The sequence below is a fragment of the Nipponia nippon genome, unplaced genomic scaffold (assembly GCF_047370975.1).
Source record: "Nipponia nippon isolate SJK-2023a ecotype South Korea unplaced genomic scaffold, ASM4737097v1 scaffold_4, whole genome shotgun sequence".
NCBI lineage: Eukaryota > Metazoa > Chordata > Aves > Pelecaniformes > Threskiornithidae > Nipponia > Nipponia nippon.
Genome location: NW_028262358.1, coordinates 22,723,383 through 22,745,879, shown reverse-complemented (window position 1 = coordinate 22,745,879; position 22,497 = coordinate 22,723,383). Strand labels below are relative to the sequence as shown.

General features: G+C 35.3%; 1 protein-coding gene across 1 annotated transcript in view; it reads left to right on the top strand.

The window, feature by feature from the left end:
• SPATA17 (spermatogenesis associated 17) overlaps nucleotides 1-22,497 on the top strand; it is a 93,160-nt gene that overhangs the window by 45,609 nt on the left and 25,054 nt on the right. Inside the window, exons 7-8 of the mRNA XM_087776136.1 lie at nucleotides 12,660-12,863; nucleotides 17,793-17,944. Of these exons, the coding sequence (XP_087632262.1) occupies nucleotides 12,660-12,863; nucleotides 17,793-17,944 (356 nt within the window). The remainder of the gene's footprint in view (nucleotides 1-12,659; nucleotides 12,864-17,792; nucleotides 17,945-22,497) is intronic.

The following is a 22,497-nucleotide window of genomic DNA, read 5'->3' as shown; positions in this document are numbered from 1 at the left end:
GTGGCTGGTATTTGCCCATATTTATTCCCATTGAATTAATGCATTGGAAAGGATTACTTGTAGGGACATAATAGCTGGTGCTATAAAATAAGGAAGTATTTTTAATGGAACTAGTCTTGATTGAGATAACCCTTTCCAGGAAGACATAAAGATGTGAGGCAATAACTCTTTAATAGTTTAGCACTGTAGAAAACAAGTTAAAAAAAAAGAAACGTAAGAATAATGTTCTGTGAGGAGGAAGGAAATGTTAGCATCAAGTGAGTAACAGTGAAAAGTTCTCATTTCAGCAATGAGAACTGAGTTTTTCCATTCTTACTCTCTCTGTGTGACACCCATACTGCATAAGCAATTCCACTTTAGGGAAACGGGAGTCATTTAGCAAACTTTTGTGGACTCTGGATTAGGGCCTTTGTATATAAAAGTAGCAAAAACAAGCCCGAAGGTTACTTTTCAGCTTTTGTTTTTCAGACCAGTTTTGTTTTGATTTTCTGTAGTTATTGTAGAACTCAAAATTATATCACTTTTATCAATTGTATCAATCATTATTTCATGTTTGTCAGTTCATAGAGTAAAATATTTTAAATTCAAATTCTATTCAATGCTAAGATATTTGTTATTACATTTTTCCTGTCAACAGAGATGGCAATTCATAAACATTACACTGACTGTGTGTGTCCCCTTTTTACACTACTGGAAATCAGGAGTTAATTCTATTGAAGTTACTGCATTTATATCAGGTGTAAATGTTCTAAGTGAGGAAGAAAAAAAGCCACAAAATCCTTCCTGGAGCAGGCTAATGAATATTCAGAAGACACAACTGCTTAATATGCTTCTAACCTAATGTGCTGTCCTGTAAGAACTTGAAAAACAATTGGTCTAAAATGACACTGTTTGACACCCACTCTGTCTCTGGACACCTGGCAGTTTTATTCTTATAAAGGTGAGGACTCAGTGGATAAAGCTCTGGCCTTTGATCTTCAGATCCACAGTTTAAGAGACAAGGCTGCAAGTTTGGTCATTTGAGCTTAGTCCCGAGTGAACAGTCCACATCACAAAATGATTATACATAATTTGTTACTATTGGCAGTGTCTGTTCAGGAAAGGCCAAGGACTGAGCTAGCATGAAGAATGAATTAGCTCTTACCTTTTACATTTTATTTCCTCCCTCTTTACTGTTGTAATTTTATTATCCTGTCTCTAAAACATTCAGGGGATGAAATTATCATTCATTATAAGTACTAATCCTTCCTGAAGATGAACTAAAATGGTTAATTTTTTTTTAATGTAGGTGCCCCAATCACTGAACATCCCTACCTATCTATCCATGGGTGTTTAATATCCTCTCATCACTTCTCTGCCAAGAAGTCAGACATTTCTGAGTACTTTCCAAAGCTTGTACCATAAAAAATCCCATTTAAATTAAAGAGGAAAGAGTGAGCTTTCCTAGCTCTCAGGCAGGCTTGCAGCTACATTTAAATAGCATTAGTATATAAAGCACTTCATGCTACAGTGTTCTGTTTTTATAAAATATTATTTCCAAAGGATTCTCAATTTACATTAAATCCTTCTTACAGTACTTGTGACAGGTATGTTTGATCTTCCACATTGGAAGCCAGATGTATCAGTCTATTCAGAGGTATTCACTATAGGAAAATCATTCAACTCTAGTGCCTCATGGGGCACTATATACACAATCTCAGTTCACTTGAAAGGAATCTCAGTTAATGTTGCTTAATGTTTCTGTCAAAAAGAAGGACAAAGTAAGGTAAACTGAAAGCAGCCAGTAACTGAGCTGTTTGTGATTCTGGAAGACATTGTACCTGAACAAAGAAAAATGTTTATGTCTAGAAGGTTTGTTCCACTAAGTCTGAATTGCAAAAATGACCTTTAAATGATTTGCACACACAATCAAAAATCTTTAATTCTCTTAGAATTTGAGTCCAGCTCTTGCCCTTTGGGGTTACTCATCTTGGGAACACTCAGGACTGTAATTCTGCTACTCAACACAATATCATGGTGATGTAAAAACAAGGCAAGTGCTGGAAACCAACATATACCTCCAGAATCTATCTGGTGCACACTCTGACAAAATAATTTAGTGACAAAGTTTACAGCTTCCATAGATTGTCCAGTTTTGCTCATATACTTTTCAATCAGCCTTTCTTTTTCTCTAAGAAGGGGTGGTTGTCTCCCTAGAAAGGGCAAGTACAATCAAAGCCAAAACTAAGATGGCAAGCGTGGTGATCTTCATGCCCAGAAAAAGGTAGCTCCGTAGGTTAGGGAGGAATGGGAAGAGGATGGGAAAGTGCTGTCTGCTGCCACCATAACCTACCTCCTATGAGAAATACATGGCTATGCACCATTTCAGATGTATTTCTCCCCAGTGTCAGTGAAAAGTACTTTCTTCCCATTCACTCCTCTCATAAGTCTCATTCTAGCACAAGTGGTAAGTGAAAGTGCTTCCAACAGAAATCAATAATTTCTCCCTTTGCCATACTTCCCAGAAAACAAGATAGTCACATCCTATTTTTTAAAGACAGTGAGTGAATGAACTTGAAAATAGAACAAATCTAATAATTTTAAGCATGTTCTGTGACAGCATTGCAAACTCTGTTTTTCCTAAAGGCTGCTTTTTATAAAATCATTTCAGTTTGTTTGATAACTGGATAATTGTGGAAAGAAATCAGAAAGAATTTACACCGAAATATCATCTGTCATTGGAAAGAGCTTAAGACACAATAGGATGTAAAGTTTGAGTGCTGTTTTGTGGTTGATCTTATGCAAGCTCGGTTGTTTAAAGGCATATCAATGTAGACATGGCAATATTTCTCAGAGCTTCTTCTAAATGGCTTGTTAACAGCCATGCCACATACTAAGCATATGTTATTACAGCATAGTGGCATCTCTGTATCTACCATGTATTACAGCATTTAGCATGTCTGCATCTAGCATCAGTCGTTTAAAAATCCACTAGCTAGAAGGTCCCTGTACCTAAACTGTCTTTTTCAGCATCTGAATTGCATAATCTCTATTTGTATGGATTTTTTCTAGACAACAAACTTCTTGCTCAAATCCTGTGGGTAGGATTAATGGCAGAGTTTAAAGGACAAGCTGTGTGATCTATCAAAAGTGTACATGCTGAGATCTTAGGAAAACATGACCACATTTTGTGTATTGCTGTCAACTGGGGTGGCAAAAGGGTTGGATTGCTGCAGGGTCAGAAAGCTTGTAAGAGTAAGTTATATATTGAATGTTGGCTTTGTGTATGATGTGGTGCACACATTTAAGAAAGAATCTCTATTGCAAGGAAATTACAATGTAGTGCAAATATCATCTAAATAGCTCACACGCAGAGCAACATTCACACACATTTGCACAGAGTGGAACTCCACTGACATTCCTGAAATTGTTACTGGGATAAATTTGGTTGATGTATAGTAGTCCATTTGGTGTTTATACAAGTTTGATGTGATTTACGATTTTGCTTAGGTAATTTTTGAAACTATTATATCAGAAGAAGTACATGCTAAATAAGAGATAAGTGCATAAGAAGAGGGAGGTTAGGAATGGCATGGGAGAACTCATGAAGATAAAATGCTGTACATTTCTCAACAGCAAACCTCTCCTGTTGATTAAGAAGTGGCACTGATGGTATCCTTGCTTTAATGAGACTTCAAGATGAGTGATGTACACACCAGTTCTTTTGTTTTTCAGCTCTTAGGCAAGTGAATAGTATAATGGTAAAGTTCTTTCATTAACTTCCACAGTTTATTCAATATTCAGTGCTTTTGTTTAGTATCTAATATATACTGTTAATTTGGGAATTGTGTCTGTCCTGCAATGGACATGATGAAAACTGTATATCTTTCCCCATCTATTGTTTTCTTTACCTTTATTTTGCATGTTTTCTTTGCTTCTATTTTTTCTATTTCAACAGTCTTTTAATAAAATCTTCGTATTTTCATTTTTTCTTATTATATCACTCTTTTCTACTAATTTCTGACTACCTTTACTAACCTAACTAACATGGCTCTGCTCCCCCTTCTTTATTCTTTCCTGTATACAATACTATGACCATTCATTAAACCTTCACCTCATTGTTTATTGGTCTCATTGAAGACTGCTTTGTTAAACATACTGCCACTTTTGGAGTTTTTAGTCATTGTCTAATCCTACAGGTTTACTACAGAAAATTGTTTAATAAATCTTTCAGAATATACGTCTGTGAGAGAAGGTTCACATGTAAGCACAATGCAACAGACATAAGGAACAATGAAAGCAATGAAATGTTACATTGTTTAACTGCATATATGTATTTTTGGGGAAAATGAATTCTGTATTTAGTAATTATTTCATTAACAAAGGAAATTTCTGTATGATTTCCATCTCTATCTGTTAAGAAAAGCTTCTCCTGTCTTCTGATATATTGTTGTAGGTGACTCCTGGTGTTTCAAATTCAAAGAAACTAAATGGCATAATTACAAGGATTTTTCTCAATCCAGTGAGAAAGGAGTGAATTTTGAGTTGTTTTTTTCTTACAAAGCTAATATTTTCCATTTTGATGACAGTAGATGAAACTTTAATTTTAAAGATGTAAATAATAAATATCACACATTTAAATAAGTGTTTTAAGGCTCTGAAAACTTCTCACAAGCATACATAATTTTAGCCTCAAAATAACCCTGTGAAGTAAGGGCATAGTGTCTGTGTTTTCACAGGCTGTTATTGAGACATGGAAGAATAAAATCACCTTCAGAGATTATTCTTCAGACTAAGCTCTTTAATTCCCATTTATACAGAGTGGTTGTAGAAACAGGCTGCTTTTCAGAGATTCCTAGAATTTGTACACAATCCCATACTCACCCCAGCATTTCTTAAAGAAAAAGTGATAACAGTAATGGAATTTCCTATTCCTATTTTTAAAATAAAGTCATTAAGCAAGTTAAAATGTATTTTTCTGCTTGTTCTGAAATCAGTTAAAAGTCAAATGAGAAGCCAGTAAGAGAACTTTGAATGCTCTGTCTCTGTTTTGTGTCTTCATCATAAGAGTATTGTTTCCCATGCCATCACTCTCTCATTCAAGTTATTATCCCTGATCTAGTCAAGTCATCAAAAGCCTGCGTAAGAATTAGATTTGACAGAGTAAGCCTCAGTCAGAGAGAGAATCAATGAAAGGTGGATGCATTTTTGGGATGCCTCTGCATTTGCTGGGCTGCTGTGTTTTGGATATTGTGCCATGATGATTCATGCATGAAACTAAGAGTTTGTTTCTCTTTTGTCTTGTTGCCTAAATACCCAAGCAGTTGGTACCTGTTTGGAGACTCAATTACAGTTTATTTTCCTGCAATTGAACTTAGTGCCTGTGCAGGTTTAGAGGTTGATTTTATGGTCTGTGGCTGGGATACTGGACTTGAATGTTTCCGTAACACCTCATTGTATACTCCATAAAATTGCAGCCTGGTTTACTTATAAATGTGCATTTAAAACATGATTGCACTATTATTTTGATATCAAGCAAACATTTCACAGATGAAAAGGACTGAACCAAGCTTTAAAATCTGAAGGCAGAACAGCAATAATTAATGCTTCTATTACTCTGTTTAAACAGAATATATATTAAGCAGAAGACAGGTAATTAATCCCACTTGAAAGAATATATGCTACTCATCACTCATTTATGAATTGTTCAGTCTCTGCATAAAAGCAGTATCTCAAACAAAGCTAAAATATCTTAGGCACAATAACAGGCTAGGTCCTCCAATTCTTATTTAGGTGAAATTCTTGAGAGTATATTTTTATAAGGATTACGGTATCAGGCCTAAAGAGTAGCATTAGCTCAGTGAGAACTGAACCTACATTTATAAAGCTGGGTGACATTTTTCCTGTTGTCAGCCAGGGTAAGGAAATTTTATCTCAAATTGGAATGTTGAACCACACCATGGTATTTTTCCAATATCTGAATAAAGTTTACACTATATTTCTTAATTGTTAATATAAAAATGTGTTCATATTAGTTAAAAAATCACAGATTATTCTTAGTAGAATGCATTCTAATGTGACTTAAATATTTTGATGTTTCAAATTTGATTTCATGGACATAGTTTTATTATACTTGTTGCTAGAACAGTATTTACAGAATTTTTATAGATGGCTCTTTCCCCAGTAAATTTCATATTAAATATATTATCTTTTTATTTTCACTACATATGGAATATTCTGACAGCCTGTAATAAACTAGTTATTTAGAAGTTTTAAATTCCTTTTATTTTACAGGCATGGTTGCAGTATCATACAAACACCTTTTTTCCTTTTGAATCATTAATATTTTAAGATATTTCTTTTACCTCCTAGAGAAACTATATCTGGGGATTAACAAGATTATTCACTGGAATTCATGTGGAAGCATAACTGCAGTGGCTGAGAAATGATCATGTTTCCTTTTAGTTCTCAGCAAGAGTAATTGAATGTTGAATATCTTACTAAACGCTGGACTGTGACAGTGTGTTAACACTCCGACTATCTCCTAACAGCAGGGCAATTATTTGCTGAGTGGGATTTTTATAAATCCCCTGGCAGTAGTATGTCCTGATAATTATGATGAAGTGCACTGGTCAGTGTTGATTCAGCAATCCCATCTCTAGCAAATATTTCATTCACAGCTCTCCTTCATGCTTTTACTTTTATGGCTTTTAAAGATCTCTTACCTCTCCTCTCAGCTTGCTCAGTTTTTTTACAAATTACAATGGAGCAAAAAAGAACTTTCAAGTTAAGTCCGTATTTTGTTGAAGTCTTTTCCTTCTCGTTTAACTCCTTACTAAAAGACCAGAGTGAGAAAGTAGGACTTTATTTAGGTTCTTACTGTGACAATCATTTGCGAAGGCTTCCTCTCTCAAAGCCATTTTTTTCAAACTTAGATGACTCTTAAAGGAAACATTTATATTCACAATATATGTTGATTATTTCAGACTTTCAGAGTTGATATGGAAAAGTAATTAAAACAGATCATACCTTTATTATAGTTCAGTTAAATTACAGTAAAAAATATTTTAAAGTTATGAGGATACAGTTTCTATTGACTTCATGCTTATATTTTATCTTCAGCTCAACTTCATCAATTTTTAATTTTGCACGCATGTAATTATTTGTAGTGCAGTAGTTACACTGTATCTATTAGGACATATTCTGTTTGGAATTTTATATGTAGGCTTTAAAGGCTCAGTCAAGAAATAAGAAAGAAGAATAAGAAATCATTCATTCATAAATAAAAATTTCAGTATCTAAAATTGTTCACGTTTTATTATACCACTTGGAATCACCAATCTTCTCTGAGGAACTACCCAGCATAATCAACAGAGCCTTGTCTTTCCCTTTCTACCTGCACCTTTTTCTTTCCTTTATTGCTTCCTTCTTTCTATTTCTTTTGCTGCTCCCTACCTTCATAGTTTAGCTTTCAAGGCAAGCTCCTTAATAATTTCTTTGTTGTATTCTGGGAAAAATCAGTTAAGTCTTTCTCTCCGTATAGAAATGATAAACAGGAAGAGAAAAAAACGGATATTCTACAGCATAGACTAAACATAGGATTAGAGTTGAAAGCAGTACAGAATATAAAACCAACCCCAACAAATATTTTCTTTGCTAATGTTCATTAAATTAATATTTCCTTTCTTATGATTTTTTTTTCTTATATGCCACCATTAATTATAAAGATAAGGAAATGATTGGGTGGAAACTAAATGATAGAGTGTTAGAAATGCAAAATGATTCAAAATATTAGTGTAATGCTAAGGATGACTGGATAACAAATGGTACATTTGCCAGTATGCTTGACCTGACACAATTAATATTCCAGGTCATGCTTGGGTTTCCATGATGGAAGGTCTGAGGCAGAGAATTCTAGGGGAAAAATATATCTATTGTATAACTCATTTCTCTCTCTTTTTTTTTTTTTTATTTTCCCTGACGAGTCAGAACCATAGTCTTAAAAAAAATATCTGTGCTTTCACACCTCATTTGCCATATTCACCACTGGGCCACCATTCACCAGAAGGGCCTGATGCAAGGAGGTCAGTAAGAAGCTATTAGCAGAGTCCCCTCCTGAGATTTCTTTGGTCTTATTGAGGTGAAAGTTAGCATGACAGTACTGCAAATAACTTAGTTGTAGGTTTTTTAACAGTTAGCACAGATTTCCCCATAGTGTTTGTCACTTTAGAAAATTGTTCCTGCGAATGAAGTCCCAGAAATCTGGCTTTGACAGAGGCACTTCTTAGTTGTGAAGAACACGGGTACAGAAAAATTTGTCATTCTCCCTGCAGACAAGAACTGCTTTTCGTAACCTGTCATAGTATTTTGGAGGGTAGCATATTTTCTTATGGACTAAAGGTGGAGAAAATACTGAAATCAAAGTATAAGGTAATACCTCAAGACAGATACTTTTCTACCATTGAAAAAGCAGTATTAACTACAATGGTTTTGTAGTTGAGAGAATATTGTATTAAAGTAGTGAAAAGATGAAGTAATGCTTTTAAGACATTGTACTGGTCTCAAGAAGATATGCAAATTTATTAAGTACCAAAGGCTTTGATCCTCCAGATTCTCAGATTTCTGCAGACTGCCAGCTCCCTGCAGAGGACAGAGTGAATAGGGCATCCATCAGCACACAGCAGATGTGCAAGAAATTACAAAAATAAGACTCTGATTTGCAGACATGTTTAAAAATTAAGGGAAGCAATTTTTCCAGAGATTGGTCTGAACTGGAAAGTAGAATCAAACTCATCCCCTTGTCTCTCCTACCAAACTTTGCCAATTTTAAATCTAGGCCTAAAACCTTGCCACAAACCTTGGGGAATTTAGACTAAATTAGTAATAATTTTATCTATCTAGATACTAACTCTGCTGATTGCTCTGCTATCTGTCTGTTTGAATACTTGAACATATATAATTAAAATGTAAAGTAATTAACAAGGATTGCTTGAAAAATTATTATTTAAAAATGCACTTTATAATCAATTTTGACCCAGATCTCATAGTTTTAACTGTAGAAGAAGCAATAACTTTTAAAGTGTCCAACTGGCTTCACTAAAACTCCAAATCCGTTTTCATAGTTGGTACACTATGTGTATGTGTTTAGCCTGGAAGTATGTAAAGAAAGAACAACAAAAGATGGCTCTTTGTTAAGACACCTTTTCAGTGATAATAATTCAAAAGACACTGAATCAATGGATTCCCACACCTATTACGGCTAATTTCGGTGTCATTGAAAGTGCTAAAAACCAATCCTATTTGTGCACCTTGAGATATTCAGCAGCATTTCACAGTGTTTGAACCCTTTATGAACTATAGGTGTTTTTACTGCCAAACATTTAAACAAAGAAACGTCAAGTAGAATATACATAGTATCTCAATATAGATTGCAAAATGTAGTTTCAGAAAGCCGTGTACTCATGGAGCCATTTATACTTGCTCTAAGTATGGCTGACAGAAGCAGCGCCATTTCTTACAGCCCAGACAGCACATGACTTTAAAGGTATTCTTGCCTGTAATTCTTTAGAGGAAAAATGTTTAAATTATTCAAGATATTGTATCATATTATATATATTATTATATATATTATATATAGTATTATATTATATATATTATTATAGATGTGGTAAACAAAACCAACAAAAACAAAACTGTGCTATGTAGATTAAAATAATATGATTTTTTTTTTTTTGGTTAAAATTTCCTACCCAATTTGCTTTTCAGCTTTTTCTTTATTTTCTTTTTTAAGGAAAAGGCTTAAAAAGGGGTGTAAGTTTTGGGCAGATGCAGCCCTGATCGGGATTTGCTACTGATAAACAAATCCATGCCTGCCAACTTCAGAGAGTCGTTATTATGCCATAGTGGGTTATTCCAGACCATCCTGATTCTCAGTGGTGCACATGGAGATGTTTTTCTTCTGGAAAATGTTTACATTTTCAGTGATGTTGTAGTTTTGTATAAAATATATGTTTCACAGATGTACCGTGAGAGAGCAGTATCTCTCCCACTAGCTACGGACCTCTGCAGACACATGGCATGGCTAGAACGCAGTCTCCACGTTAGGTAGGGTACAACAGCTGAACATAGATGGTGTAGGAATGGGTGGAAAGATAAAGTAACAATACAATGAGCAGTTCAGTGAAATGTGAAAAAAAGGCAGTCACATGCAATCACTTTTCTATTTTACTGTTATCAATAGAGTGAAGGCAAAAATTAATTGATCAGAACGTAGGCAGATCCGATGGCCATGGTAGGACTAATGGGTGAAGAGCCATAATGACCACAGCATAGAGTTGTTTTGTATATCTCCGGCATGGAATCTAATTTATATAGAAGATCTTGACTGTGGCATTTTATATTTGAGAGAACTGGTGCAACAAGTATATAGTGTAAATGCATTCAGTAATTGTGGAACAGTGCAATAAAGCACAAGACAAGATATGGAACTTATGTTTATGTAGTGCTCACAGGTCACCAAGTGTTTACAAGCAAAAATGTACTGGGCTGATAAGAAAATTGCAATAGGACAATGTATGAAATACTTCAAAAATAATAGCAGCATTAGGAAAATCTGTAATTTTATGAGATGTTTATGTGAGTAAGAGCCAGACTTGTAGAACCAAACTTTTAAGATGCAGCTGGATTTTACAAATCATACAGATGGACCTGCAATTTCACATTCACTCCAGTGATTCTGCTTGCCTGCTATTTGAAGCATGGATCCCTGCCATTTATAGTTTGGCACCCTGAAGAGCGGAAGGAACAACCAGCGGTTCTTTGGCATCCATGTTTCTACCACTTATCTCTATTCATGTCCTCTTTCCCATTACACATTTAGACTGACAGTGTAGTGGAACAGTTTATAGGGTTTGCACTAAGAGGGGAACATATAACAGAAGGCCAAAATAAATTGTGATTAGGGATAGATCACTTACAGAGTTGAAGAATATAGCCCATAAAATCTTGAATAGCCCAACAATATTTGGAATAAGCTAGCATCTCTGAATACTTTTGTGCATTAAACAGTAAGTTTTATATGGGCCTTATTTAACTGTTTTGACACAAGAAATTGGAACTTCCCAGTAGGGTATGTTAATGAAAACTGCATTAGAGCTAATTGGGGAGTGTTCACTCCTCTCAGCCCCAAGAGATTAATACTTTATGAAGAGACTGATGCTCTACTTAGTTTTCTCATGGGTCCTCAGTAGTGTTCCAAAGGAGAAATGCAAGATTTTAAACATTTACTCTTTTCCTTACCTTTCCCCACATCATGAAACTGATTGCTTTTCCTACTATTTTTTTTCAATACTTCTTGGCAATTAAAATTATGGTAAAAGCAAAGGACAGTGTATTTTAACTGAGCAAATCTACTTTAAAAGTCTTAAGAATACTCTGAGTATACTGTTGTAGAAAATATGATTATTCTTCAAGCAACTCAGGATCTTTAAATTAATTTTTGCCAAGTGTATTTTAAGCATATATCATCTGTTTTGTAGGAGATTTAGTGAGTTTGTGCAATATGGTACAGGTATTCTCATGTTTAACAGTTCATAATTAATTCAGTAAAATCACATATGTCTTTTTGAGAATTGTTTATATACAGCTGATAAAATCCCTGCATTTATAGGAATGATTTGGGAACAGTCTGTCACATAATTTTGACTTGCCAGATATTCACAGATTGTTAATGATGTAGATTACTGGTTCAGAATTTGAAATGTATGCTTTATATTAGTAATTGTTATATTAGATCACACAAGTAATGCAATTAATGATGAATCCTGAAAAAATGAAATATCAAATTCAGTGAAGAATGAATCTTTCAGTTTAATTCACAATTCAGAAATTTTTATTCTAGATTTTTTTCCATAAGTTTTATACTATTAAAACTAAATATATTTTAATAGTTAAAGGAATTTAATGTGAACATTTTGTTGGAAAAAAGCAATTACTGGTCTTTGGTATTCCATAAATTTTCTTGTATTTCCCCTTAACTAATCACTCAGTTTTACTTTTAAAAATGCTGCAGTTGCCACTTAGTCCACATTGTAAGTCAGCTAGCACAGAGTTTAAAAGGACAAGAGTTATGTCCCCTTGCATAAGCATTTATTTTACTCTTTAAGTATGTGTTTGGAAATAATAGGTAATATATTTTTGTTCCTACTGTGTATAGGAACTTAAATTGGAATCTAGTTAAACTTCAAATTTCAAAACAACTATAATAGTTTGCCTTTAAAACTAGGTGCACATTTGTACACTTTCAATAATTATTTTTTAAGGGAAAACTGGCATGTTCCTCTGACTACTGCTGTGGAAGGTGGAAGATTGAATGTGACTGAAAGAAAACATGGGTTTGAGATACAGGAAGCTCTTCCTTCCATAAAATGAAAGTTACCCCCATCTGAAGGCCTGAAACCTAGATTATACATTACATTATCCTACTTAAACCCTTTTGTAACTGTAATGCAATGCCCAGAGATGCATTTAAACTATAGATCTATCCCATGTCAGTGGTCACCAGAAACTTTGTGTAGAACTGTTTATTATCTAGGTTTTTTTAATTGGTTTGATTTACAGAATAAATGCAAGAATGAGTTCTAAGTTACTTGAAGTCAAAGAAAACCCCATCTTCTGCTCAGATTGCAGGCATCTACAATTCCCCATTCAGAAAATCCCCGGATCCAATGGAACTGCTGCTACGGAAGTCAAAGCCATTGAGCCACAGACGGCAGCAAATGAAGAGTCCCTTTGCCTCTGAGCTTTATGACTGGCCAACTTGTAAAAGGCCTCCCGCTTTCTCCGCAGCACAGCCTCTGCCACCTATTGGCAGACAGAAACCTCAGGTAACATTTTTCAGTGTCTCTGAGGCAGCTTTTGGTCATATCTTTTATCATAGATTGTCATAGAATATCTCGAGTTGGATCATCGAGTCCAAAAATCCCTTCTGTGGATTTGTTTTTTATGTATAGATCTAGTGCTTTCACTCAGGATATAGTCTTTGAAACAGATTTGTCTTAAAGAAAAAGAAACCTAGGTGGCATGTGAAAACAGGGAAATATGATTCTTTAGACTTTACTTTCATTCTTTGGGGAAAAAAAATTCATTTCCGATATTTCAAAGGGAAGACCTGATATAATTGGTTATCAATATTATGATTCATTAGAGGTAGAATTCTTAATTTCCAATTTTAAATCAATAAAAAAACCAGGAGAAATGAAAAGTAATAGGACAAATTAACCAGTTGTTATAACTTTTTCCTCTTTTTGCAATGGTTTTCCATATGAAGGCCAAGAGACATCCTCTCAGTATAGAATAGTTCCTGCTCTTTTGTGTCCACTAGCTGTGTGCCAGCTTTAATTACAAAAGTTTCTACATTTTGTTCTGCATCACAGCCAAGTTGTCCAGCTCCCATTCTTAGCTGTCATGGCCTCAATTTTAATTTCAGTTAATGTCAACATATGTTGCAGACAGCTTTTTTTTCTCTTCTATAAGGTAATGGAGACCTCTGAGATAATGCATCAGAGTGAATGTCCCACAAGATGGCAAAACAGCTTTTGCCACCTTAGTATCAAAGCCTGCTGGGAATATGCCCAATATACACAGCAGATAGACTTTTGAGGCTTTTATGTTCCTCACTTGATGACAGTACAATGACATATAGCTTTTGCCACTAAATGCCTGATACAGGTGCTTTTGGGATAGAAGTATTCTGTCTTTCCCTCTATTCTAAAGAATTTTTCAGTTTGACCAATCTACTGAACCTTCTACTTACCTCGCACATACACTTTCAGTGCCGGTTTGACTTTGAATGACCACAGTATCTTCAGAACCTCTTACACTTTTTCTTTTTTTGTACTCTGTCCTATATTTAAATTTTCTCTTCCGTATTTTGCTTAGAAAGACAATGCTTCTAAATGAGTCCTTCTCAGTAACTTTCACTGAAGCTATCATTTAGCTACAGAAATGAAACAACAATAATGAGCAATAAGCAATGTATAATATATCTTTATTGGTATTTTACTCTGCCGAATAAATATGGTTATTCTCACTATATTATCACAGCCCTTGGTAGAGGTGACCTGAACACAGTCTTAAGTTCGAACTACTGCTGGGTTCAAACTATGTGTACGCATGCCATCTGCCACAATTTACCTGTGGTTTATTGGTTGCATCCACGTCGTTCTTCAGTGGGGACAGCTGTGGGCGTACTGGCTAACCCACACAGAAGAGGCTTTTCTCATCTTTATGTCATGAGTGACTTGTCCGTAGCAGGACGAGTCTGTGTCGGTGGCGGGACATGAAGGCAAAGGCAATTGGGTTAAAGCATGAGGAGAAGATGCAGGCCTGCCGGAATACCTCTGGAGAAGTAGAGGTGAGCCACACAGAGATCCACACTGCTTATAACAGTAAGGATCAACTTAGGGCAATTCTACACCTTTGTTCTTCCCTCCTTATGTTCTCCCTACCTTAACTGCTTGAGCTTCCTCGTTGAATGAACTCATCAACTCACATTAGAATTGACACGAAGTGTAAGCCGACAGTTTGGGTGATCAGGGAGTTTGGAGCTGAGATAAATATGATGTTATGGCTTTACCTTCTGGGACCAAAGGGGCTATGATGGTCCTTCAGTGGGATGTGACTGAATGCACTGTCTCTCAGAATACAGGGGAAGATTTTGCGTAATGGACATGGTACAGGAATTATGCTTTTAAATAAAGAGGGAACTCAGAGGTTTCCCATTGTTAAGTTCCTCTTGCAAAACTACTTTACTGTATACAAAGTATCTTACAAGCTTTTGTTTGGATTTCTAATATTTTATAGGCCTTTCTAAGTTCAGATGCACGCACAGCAGTCATGCACAGATAGTCTTTTAGAACAAACCAGAAGAGTTCTGTTTATTTTCTGCACCTCAAAGAGGGAATTTACTATATAATACTTTAATCCTTTCAGCACCCTGGGATGTACACTGTGGGGTAAATTTTCAAAGCACAGCGCGTGGATTTAGCTGCGCGACTCTTATTGATGTTAATGGGAGTCACACGGCTAAATCCCTGCACAACACTTTTGACAATTTAGGGTTGTATGTCTAAGAAAAGGACACTGGTTTGAGCTGATGAAACAGCTGGAAATGAAAACCCATCAGAACACATCATCCTGCAAGTTGTCTGGTGTGACAATAAGGAATTTAATTACTAGATATACTTGTGTCCTAGTTGTCTGTGGTAACACTTTTTGGCACCAAGCTACTTTTTCTAATATCTATCAGGTCCACTGTGAGTCACTTGTTACTTCACTGTTCTTTCAGGTATCTAAAATTTGTATTGGCCATAGGGTTGGACATTTTATATGAGAATGTCAATTATATATGTTTTTAAAAGAACAAAAATTAGCTATCTATCAGCTTTCTCTTAGGGAAATGGATATTTAGCATTTTATAGGTAAGCTCTGTCTGTGTAAGTGTACTTAAAAGAAAAGTTTTAATGATGCTTATACATCAGTTAGATCTATCATTTTTATTACTGAGTTAACTAGAATTAAAGTTTGGTGGAAACACAGATAATGCTAAAATTAGTGATTTGTTCATTAAAAGGCATTAATAACAGAAAACACATTGCCATTTTTAGGGGATGTTTTGCATGCCGTTAGCTCCGCTGGAATTGGGGCAGTGAAGAATGTATCATTTCAAGTAGATCACAGTTTTTATAATGAGTTTCTGCTTTTATGGTAAAGTAGTAAGAATGCCGATCTGCTAACCTTTATTTGGCAGACCAGTTGGTAGTGAGAAGATTTATGCTACTCAGTACAAATTCCAAACATAGAACATAGAGTTGTGTGAGTTGCTTTCAGGGTGAAAACTGTTGGTTGACTCTGTCCCTTCCTTTCCTAGCCTGACCTCCCCAGGAAGATTTCTGTTTTGAAGCAGGATGCCTGAAATGCTTGCAGGCACTGCCAATTTGAAAACATTTGTAAGCACCATTCTACCACGGGTTCCACAAACCTTAAAGTTAATCCTTGCTTGGATATCTCATTTGGCCCTTACCCAGATGGAATATGAGTCAATATTTTACAATGAAGAAGAAATACAATATTCTGAAAGACTGTTTTCTAAAAACAAACACATTTATCTTGATATTATTTGACAATAGTACATTTCTTTCTTCTTTGCTCCATATATCCACTTCATGCAAACATCTTGCAATACAGAGTACTCATTTTTTATTATAAATGTTAAACTTTTTTTTTATAACTTGATCATCAGACCATATATTACTAGAACATTGCTTACTAGTTTTAATGACCTGTTCTAGTATTGATTATTCTCTCCCAGGCGATAACGTTTTTCATTCTGTTTTTAAAGACTTATTGTGGTCATGTTAAATGAATGTATTTTTTTATGCAGACTTAAAAAGTAGAAGCAAGAAAATACCTGCAAGAAGTGTAAATACTATGCTCACTTGCTTACTAGGACCTTTAAAAAGATCTCCAAATCATGGTGCTGTGCCTTTAAAAAGTAAAGTTCCAATAAAAATCCATTAACTACTTTCAAATATAGCAATCCTCCTGTCCAGCTGTGAAAAGTACTAGATGATACTTATTTGCCATTTGTGTTATTTACGGTCCATGACTTTTATGGTAACTGGTTCCTATTATTGGTTTCTATTAATGTAAAACATAAGTGAACATAAATGAGGCGTGAATCATTTCTTTTTATTAGCCCCACAGTCTTCACTCAGCGCTTGCAGTAACTCCAGCTGTGACTTGTTAGTGATAACCTATTTAAAGAAGGATATCTTTAAGAATAAAGGGTATGATTAGGATTCTTTGTCTGTTCATAGTTTCAGAAGGTTTCACTAGTTCATTGCAGGATCAACGGTGATGAAAATAAAACAAAAATTAATTAGCAACACTTCTAAATCCAGAGTTACCACTAAACTGTCCTGAGCGTAACACAGCACTAATTATACTCCGGGTAAGTTCTTACTGGTTAGTACTAAAAGCAAGACATAGGATACGTCACTTTGACTGCACAGGAAAGGACTTCCTGCTGCTATTTATCTGTGTTGTTAAATGGTAGATGCTCATATGATCAGTTATTAAACAACATACTCTGGAAAAGAGACATATATGTGTATATGGAGAGAGACTTGTGAAAGAATTACGAGCTTTCTTTTTTTTAAGAATAATGAAATTAATGTGGAATTAGACTTTTCAAAAATGGGCTATGCACCTATATTTTTGAAGTCATTAGTTTGAAGTGTATTAGAAGAATTATATCTTAAGCCATGTATTAAGCTCCCTCCAGGTAACTTTATAGTTAAATTGAAAAGAGCATGTTCTTTAAGGCAAAAGATTATTTATCCTATAAAAGGAAAAAACTTAAGCTTTCAGCTTAAGGAGAATCTAGGTAACAGTTAATACTTGTGTGTGAAATTTTATTTCATCAATATTTTTTTCTAAGGAAAAACTAAGTTTTCCTAATCAGTTCTAATAATGTATTGTTTTTCAATACTAAATATTTATTAGTAGTTAAATAAATCTGGAGTGCACATTTCTCATTTTCTCTTTGGAGCTTTAAAGAACATTATCAACTTTTGTGTTATCTGTAACTCTCTGTCAAAATGAACTGCTTTAATTATTTTGGAAGAAAAGTCTTGCTACACTTCCCAGATATTCTGTGTCCTCTTTCATGAGTGAAGTGTTATGAATAAAAGAAGGAAAGAAAAGAACTGTAACCCCACAACAGAACACTTACATTATCCTATACCTTTCAGGGGCCTTTCCGCGATACTGCTGAAGTGTTGCAGCAGCGCTACAAGCCTTTGGAACCAACCTTGCGAGTGGCAGCATCAATCAATTCACCACTAGAGAAGGCCAGAGAGGAAATGAAAAGGGAGGAATGGAGAAACCGTATACATGACAATGAGTAAGTTCTTTGTTTTTTCTTGTGTAGTTATAAGAATGCTTTCTTTATTCCGTTGCTTTCAGAAACCCTTCATGCCTGACAAAATGAAATGTCAAACCTGACAGCTTACTAGCAAACGTTCTATGTGCATACTTCTAAATTCTGTCCTTAGATTATAAACTGTTCAGGGCAGAGGCCCTATCTTGTAATTGTGTGACATGTGCCACCCATACGTATGAATCTATAGAAGAACTTGTAATAATGATAATGTGTGATGCAACAGATGGGTTTAATGGGAAACAAGAAAACAAATGCAAATTCTGTTTTGCCACATGCACCTTGCCAAGGAAAAAGTACTGTTTCAGTCTTCGTATTCAGGGAGCTTAGAGACTATGGGAGGAAAAAATGGTGTTGCATGTCAATGAGACTTGCTTTCTCTCCCAGTAGACTACCAAAGCTCACTTGGAAAGGAAGCGAGCATATGTTGCACCTGTTAGAACATGATGCAAAAACTGTAATCATCTTTGAAGCAGTTTGGTTTCCTAAGCCATAGCATCTGTAATAGTGTCAGACAGGCCAGTTTTTTTCCATACAATCCCAAATACAGACATAATCCATCCCAAAAGATTTAATGCTTCTGTCCCGAAAGATTTAAGGCTATTGCCAAAATATTTCCAATTCTTTTCTTGTCATGATGGAACTCTTTTGTCCAATTGTAATAAAAACCTGTTAAGTCACCTGCTCTGGCTTTGTAGTTATCTAGAAAAAAATTGATGTTTTCTCAACTTTTCCCTTGAATTCGCTGCTCTTGGCAATCCTTTGACACTTTAATACCAGAATTCAGGACAGAAAGGAATCGGTTTTCCTCATGAGCAGCCTGTGATCCACTGATTCACTGGGACACGATGCTTTGCTATCTTTGATCTGTTTCAAGGTTTTCTATCAGCTCCATGTTGCCATGTGTCACCTTCAGGACTGGGACTAAAGAATGCTGGAATCAATTGCATTTGTGTGGTTTGGCTTTTATGTTTTTATTGTTAGATCGTTTTCCTCACATTTTCCCCTATTTAGTATTAACAGTGACTTTAAATGGAAATTCTACTCAAAAACTGTTTTGAAAGAAAAAAAAATCTTAGTTCAGCTACTTTTCCACTTTTAGGCATTGTTATTTTTAATATTTGGTGCCAAAAATGAGATATAGTGCTTTTTATTCCTTTCATTCCAAAACTATAACTGAGTTAAGTTACAAGTAAAAATGTACTTCAGTTTTCTATTCATCTCTGTAGTCTTTCATTTATTGGGGTGAGGGGGAAGCAGCTTAACTCTCACATCTCTTAAATCTGGGCCATTTTTTTTTTATTTTTGTTTCTAGCTTCTGCCAGTGAAATTAAAAAAAAAACAAAACTAGGTGATAAATGTTCTGCCTCTCATTTAAAGTGTTCTTTTCACTGAATAAGTTTTAACTGATGCATTCCAAGTGAGGATGGATGATATCCCTCATTTATAGGCATGACTGTATTGCCCAGTCTTTATTTGATGAGGTTTATCCCAGACATCACTGTGGCAACAGTTTCAGAAGGTCAGATCTTGTAATAAATATTTCACTGACTCTCTTCAGTGAGTGAATTGTGAAGCTTTGGTCTTGTACAGTTTAAATTTGGAGTCTCCAACTTTGACAGATATTAATTGATCAGGGATCTTTCTTTACCTTATGGGTAAAGAAGCATTTAGTGCCATCCTTAATGCACAGAAGCAATGTCCTAACACCAATGATTCTCAGCTTCATGCATGCTAAATGCATAGTGTATTATACATTTTCAGGCTGTGATCATTCCGTTTGTGCTTCATATTCAACCAACCATGCAAGGGTCACATCTGTAACCTTGAAAAGGTGATGACAGAGTTGCAGGTCATCATCAGGACTAACGCTCACTGGTAATGCTGCAGCTGCTGTGTGGGATGCCAGTCTCCAGGGAGGAGTCAGCAAAGGGTTACTCGGTTTTTCTCAGCAGTGTCTATTATGAATTGACAAATTTCTGTCTCTTTCTATGTAATTGTGTACTTTGGGACTGTATTTCTTCCTGGTAGTGCTTCCTATGCTGATTATTCTTCTATTTTAGAAAATAAGGAGAGAATGAACAGTGAAAGTGTGTGGCGTTTGTTGAGAAAGCTTGTGTTTGCATAAAATGACAAACTCAGTCCTTGATCTGTATATTTGCAGGCTGAGTATTGTGTGATATCTCTTAAGATAGAAAAATTGTCGGTGTGTACCTGCAATTTCCGACATCATTCAGAATTCCCACTCACCTCTCATTATCAGGGTTCTTTAAAGTGGTAATATGTTTTCTCTAAGTGTTTCAAGCTCCGAGAAAGTTTTTTGCTTCTGATAAAATGCAGAAATAATTGAAAAAGCTGCGGGAGAGTTTGAGGCAGGTGGAAGCAGTACAAATGAAAGCAAGTGAAATTTTGTGCTTGCTTAAAGCAACTGCTGGAATTTCCTGTTTTGTAATGAAAGAGCAACTGGGTAACCTAGCCTAATAAGAATGATTCCTTTTTCTCATGTAATTGAAGCTGCTATTGCTTTATTGTGCTATTTTTCATACAAATGAAGTGATTTCCCCCTCCGCTTGGATAGGAATGACAATTGGACTCCTTCAGGATGGCCGCTTTATAAGCGAGTGTCTAGTTGGAGACACCAACTACTGGATCCAGCAGATTTAGATCGCTAAGCATGAAAAGTTCTTTACTCAGTTGCATGCAGGTGCATGCTGGCCTAATTTTCCAGAGAACAAAAATGTAAATTTTTTTCATTAACTTTACTGAAATCTGTCTCATGTAACATGCCTCATGCTTCAAAGTATGCTATTAAACATCTTTATAAAAGTCAACATACATCAGAATGAGTTGCAATGTGGTGACAGAGTAGGGATAAACCAACAATAGTGTAAGGCTGAGGTTTCCTGATTGATTGTAGTCTTCTGGTGTGGCATCAGGCTAGTCATCTCACTTCTGGCTATGTCCATGCTCAGTGCTGTACTGGAGATAGCCAAAGCTAGTCCTGAACACACTGGTTCAGTTGTGTGCAGCAGAGTGCAACGTTTGCACACCCTGCCTCTCGCACACTGTGTGAACATCGCAGCACCAAGCTCCTCATGGGCTTATTCTCAGCAAGATAATGATTTCCTTTAGAACCAGCTTAGGTGCTACACAGTGCTGTGCACGAAAGGTACGCTTACAGAGAAGTTAATGATCTAAATAAGCTCTATACTTGAGAGCATCAGTGTTATGAACTGCCTCGTATTAATGGTAATAAAATTTAAAAAGCCAGTCACTTTAAGATTTAAGTTTTTTTAAAAAAATCTTTTAATTTTGACATTTATAAGACATTTTACTGTATTTCTGACTTAGCTGCAGCGAAAATGGCTACTACGTTTTATGTCATACAAATATGGAACATCTGAAAACTTTTTTCAAATTATACTTAGTTTTTCATATGCTTTGCAACTTCAGCAATTTGCATATTTTCCGGACTGTTATTGTATTATGATAAACAGGGATTATCATATATTTTCAGATAATGTTTTCTTTAACAATTCAACTTCTATTTGTAACTCTTCCATTTATTTTAATTACTAGCACAGTGTGCAACATTTATTAATCAGCAGAGCCTTTTTAAGTTAAAATACTAAATTAGCTAACCCCATTAACACAGAATACTCCAAACAAGCAGTAATAGGAGAGGTAGTTACTGTGCAAATCGTATTATACATGCGGGTGCTCTAGGGCACAGTTAAGCATGATTACCCTCTTTTGATCCAGTATTCCTCTGCTTCTTCCAGCTAATTTCCACTGGAAATTTACAAAGTAGCGCCTTCATTTTTCCATCTTAATTTTTCTAATGAAGTTCTGGTACTTTATAACACTGGGGATGCAGATAATAAGTCTGTGTATAATTAAGAGGTTCCGGAATTTGCTGCAGAAGAGATCTCTTTTACTTCCTGCAAGAACTAGACTGTGCTTTGCTTTGCCACTTTACATTGTTGCAGACAGGGATTAAACAGAAACAGTCAAAGGATTCTTAGATTTACTGACATTAGGATAAAAGTGATTGATAGTTGATTGAAAAAGTACGTATTTAGTGTATTACTGTAGACAGTATGTGTAATAATGCACCCAAAATAAGTTTCTTATGGAAAAAATACTGTGCTAAAGGTAATCTGACTAGATATATTAAGTAAAATAGTCTGTCTTTATTTTTGTAAATAACATTTTGATTTTAATTTACACTCATTATGAACTAAATAATGGCTGTCCTGCTGCAGTTGTTTTGCTATGGAAAACCACTGTGCTTCTTCCTTTGTTCCCCAAGTGAAAAGATAGACATTTTTGGATTTGATGAAGAAATTACTTCAGGTGTAACCCAAATTTGAAAGCTTAAAATTGATTTCGTGTTTTATTTAAGGGGGGAAAAAAAAAAAAAGATTGAAGATTCACAGCTTCCCAATAGAGAGGCACAGTTTTAGAGCTGATAGTTCATAGACCTCTTCAAAGTGCGATAAAATTGTTTTTATTTA